The sequence below is a fragment of the Vespa mandarinia genome, chromosome 8, assembly GCF_050613455.1.
Source record: "Vespa mandarinia isolate Hongniang chromosome 8, ASM5061345v1, whole genome shotgun sequence".
In the NCBI taxonomy this organism is placed as follows: domain Eukaryota; kingdom Metazoa; phylum Arthropoda; class Insecta; order Hymenoptera; family Vespidae; genus Vespa; species Vespa mandarinia.
This window is the reverse complement of record NC_140817.1, coordinates 3,057,501-3,060,000: the sequence shown is the minus strand read 5'-3', so window position 1 is coordinate 3,060,000 and position 2,500 is coordinate 3,057,501. Positions and strand designations below refer to the sequence as shown.

The 2,500-nt window shown below is 49.9% G+C and overlaps 2 protein-coding genes across 6 annotated transcripts in view; both read left to right on the top strand.

The window, feature by feature from the left end:
- Window positions 1–2,394, top strand: part of Ptx1 (pituitary homeobox homolog Ptx1) — a 29,023-nt gene extending 26,629 nt beyond the window's left edge. For all 5 annotated transcript variants that reach the window (XM_085658810.1, XM_085658808.1, XM_085658809.1 and 2 more), the window contains one exon: window positions 1,346–2,394. In XM_085658810.1, coding sequence (XP_085514936.1) covers window positions 1,346–2,185 — 840 coding nt within the window. In that variant the 3' untranslated portion in view covers window positions 2,186–2,394. The remainder of the gene's footprint in view (window positions 1–1,345) is intronic.
- Window positions 2,375–2,500, top strand: part of LOC118451269 (uncharacterized) — a gene marked incomplete at its 5' end in the record, with an annotated part of 3,716 nt that continues 3,590 nt past the window's right edge. Inside the window, one exon of the mRNA XM_035887655.2 lies at window positions 2,375–2,500. This exon is cut by the window's right edge and continues 3,590 nt beyond it. Within this exon, the coding sequence (XP_035743548.1) occupies window positions 2,375–2,500 (126 nt within the window).

Here is a 2,500-nt window from a genome sequence, read left to right as displayed (position 1 = left end):
ACCGTAGTACCATTCTGTCCTATCGAGTTTACTCCCTCTCGGCTTACCGTCGTCGGCCCAGTCGCTCCCACCCGTCACACCTACGCCCTTGTTTCGCGAAACTCAATGGCGTCCCTTGTTCCTTCTTGCCAGAGAAAATCTCTTCTATCTTCTCTGGCAGAATACTTCGGTGAGTGAAGTAGAAAGGAGAAAGAAAAAAAAAGAAAAATATATATATATATATATATGTATATATATATATAAATGAAGACAGAAAGGAGAAAAAAGAGGGAGGGGAAGGGAAGGAAGGAAGGAAGGAAGGAAGGAAATAGGGCAAAGGCCAAAATACGAATCAAATTGGAATTAGAAAAGAGAAAGAGAGATAAAGAGAGATAGAGAAAAAGGTTAGAAAAAAAAAAGGATCGTTATCAAAGCTGTGGCAGCCATATTTGGAAATAATCGTGGAGGCATTACTCTTCATTAGAGTTGCTCTCCCTTTTCCACTTTCAATGACTCGTCGCGGCTCTTAGCGTTTCTACGGTAAGACACGATCGCAATGGCCATCCATCTTGCCAAGGAGTTCTCTCCCAAAACCCACTACTCTTCTGTCTCTCTTTCTCTTTATCTATTTTTTCTGTTCTCTCCCTCTCTCTCTCTCTCTCTCTCTCTCTCTCTCTCATTCTTTCTCTTTTCTTAGGAACCCTCCTCCGTATGCCGCATTTTCCCGGTGCTTGCCTTACAGTTACGCGAGAGCGACGTGTATCTGAGCGCAACCAGCCGTATAATTGTTAGGGAGGAGAGGTCGAAGCCAGGGAAAGAGAGAGAGAGAGAGAGTTGGGAATAAGGAGGGTGGAAACGGCTGACGAGCTTGCTTCGAGAAAGCTCGGTATCGAACGCAGGAGTACGAGAGGGACCGCCTTGAATTAACGCCATCATATTTCAGGATGGAGGAGGCTCGTACAGGGTTTCCGTTGCCATTTGTCTCGAGACACGCTCGTCCGTGCCGGCTGCGCTAGCTCATGCTTTCTCTCTCTCTCTTTCTCTTTTCTATGTAGCGCTACATGAGTAATATCACGAGCGAACGAGTCTCCGGTAAATCTGGCGAAAAGAAGAAACAACTATGGGGCTCCGGGCGAGAGTTCCCCTTTCCCTTATATCTCAATATATGAGGGACATTCGTTAACGAGAAATCTTGAACAGTAAGAAGGGAGTACACGGCTTTTGGGGAAGTCGATCAGGGATTTCCTACTTTCGAAAGTTTGAATTTTTATTAAGAAAGAATGAATGTTTTGTTTATACATTGAGTTGTGACAAATATGAAGAATTTGAATTGGTTATTAAATTGGATAATTGTCTGTTGATATAGGTGTGGTTTAAGAACAGACGAGCAAAATGGAGGAAGAAGGAACGGAACGCTTTGAACGCAGCAGCCGCAGCAGCAGACTTTGGAAAGTCAGGTTTCAGTACGGCCAGCTTGAATGGATTTATCGGACAACCATTTCCAGATCCAGATACGCTTTATAGCTCTTACAGCACGTACAACAATTGGGCGGCTAAAGTACCGTCGCCTCTGAGTAGCAAAACATTTCCCTGGGTGAATACGTTGAGCTCGGTTGTACCGACCGCCTCTCATCATCATCATCACGCTCAAGTCAGTCCCGTGAATTGCTTCAACGCATCGACGTCGGTTGCTGGAAGTCACGTAAGCGGTATGTCGGTGTCCGTCGGCCAAGCCGCTACCTCAATGTTACCTGGAATGAGTTCGGGATTGGGCGTAGCGGGTTCCCCGGTAGCAGCATCGAGCGCAGCGTGTCCTTACGCGGCACCAGCGGCGCCACATCATCCTTACGGTCCGCCGGTTTACACGCCGCATCATAGAACAGCCGCACCGCCCGAAACCTGCACGGTCATGACGTCGAGTAGCATTGCCTCGTTGCGATTAAAGGCAAAGCAACACAGCAGCGGTTACGGTGGTTCCACTGGTGGATCATTCGGTGGTGGTGGTGGTGGTGGTAGTGGTGGTGGTGGTGGCGGTGGTGGTACTACCGGTGCAACTACCGGTAGTATAAGTCCAGTGAGTTCAAGGGCGTCCTCGGTCGGTGGTGGTCTCAGTGCCTGTCAATATGCCCTGACGACCGGTGGCGGTGCGAATCCCCATTCGCCTGGTGGCCCCGAGGCTCATGCGACCGCGAGAGCTCAGGTCTGAGGCGAAGCGGGGGCTACGTCTAGCCCCCATCATCACGGTGTACCTTCTAACTCCGGTAATAGCATTGGTGCTAGCGCGGCAGCGGCCGCGGCGGCCGCAGCTGCCGTTGCGGCAGCCAATCAAGTCGTTCTAACTGGTGTTAACTCTCAGCAACAGACTAACGACAATCAGCTGAGATCGCAGGAGTGACCCAGGCCTAGGTCCGCCGCCTCGCCGACTTTATCGTCGACGCCCTCTTCGACCACCTCGCACCCGCATTACCTCATATACGACGAAGATGGGACCACGGCGGACCAGAAGATAGAAGAGGAACGA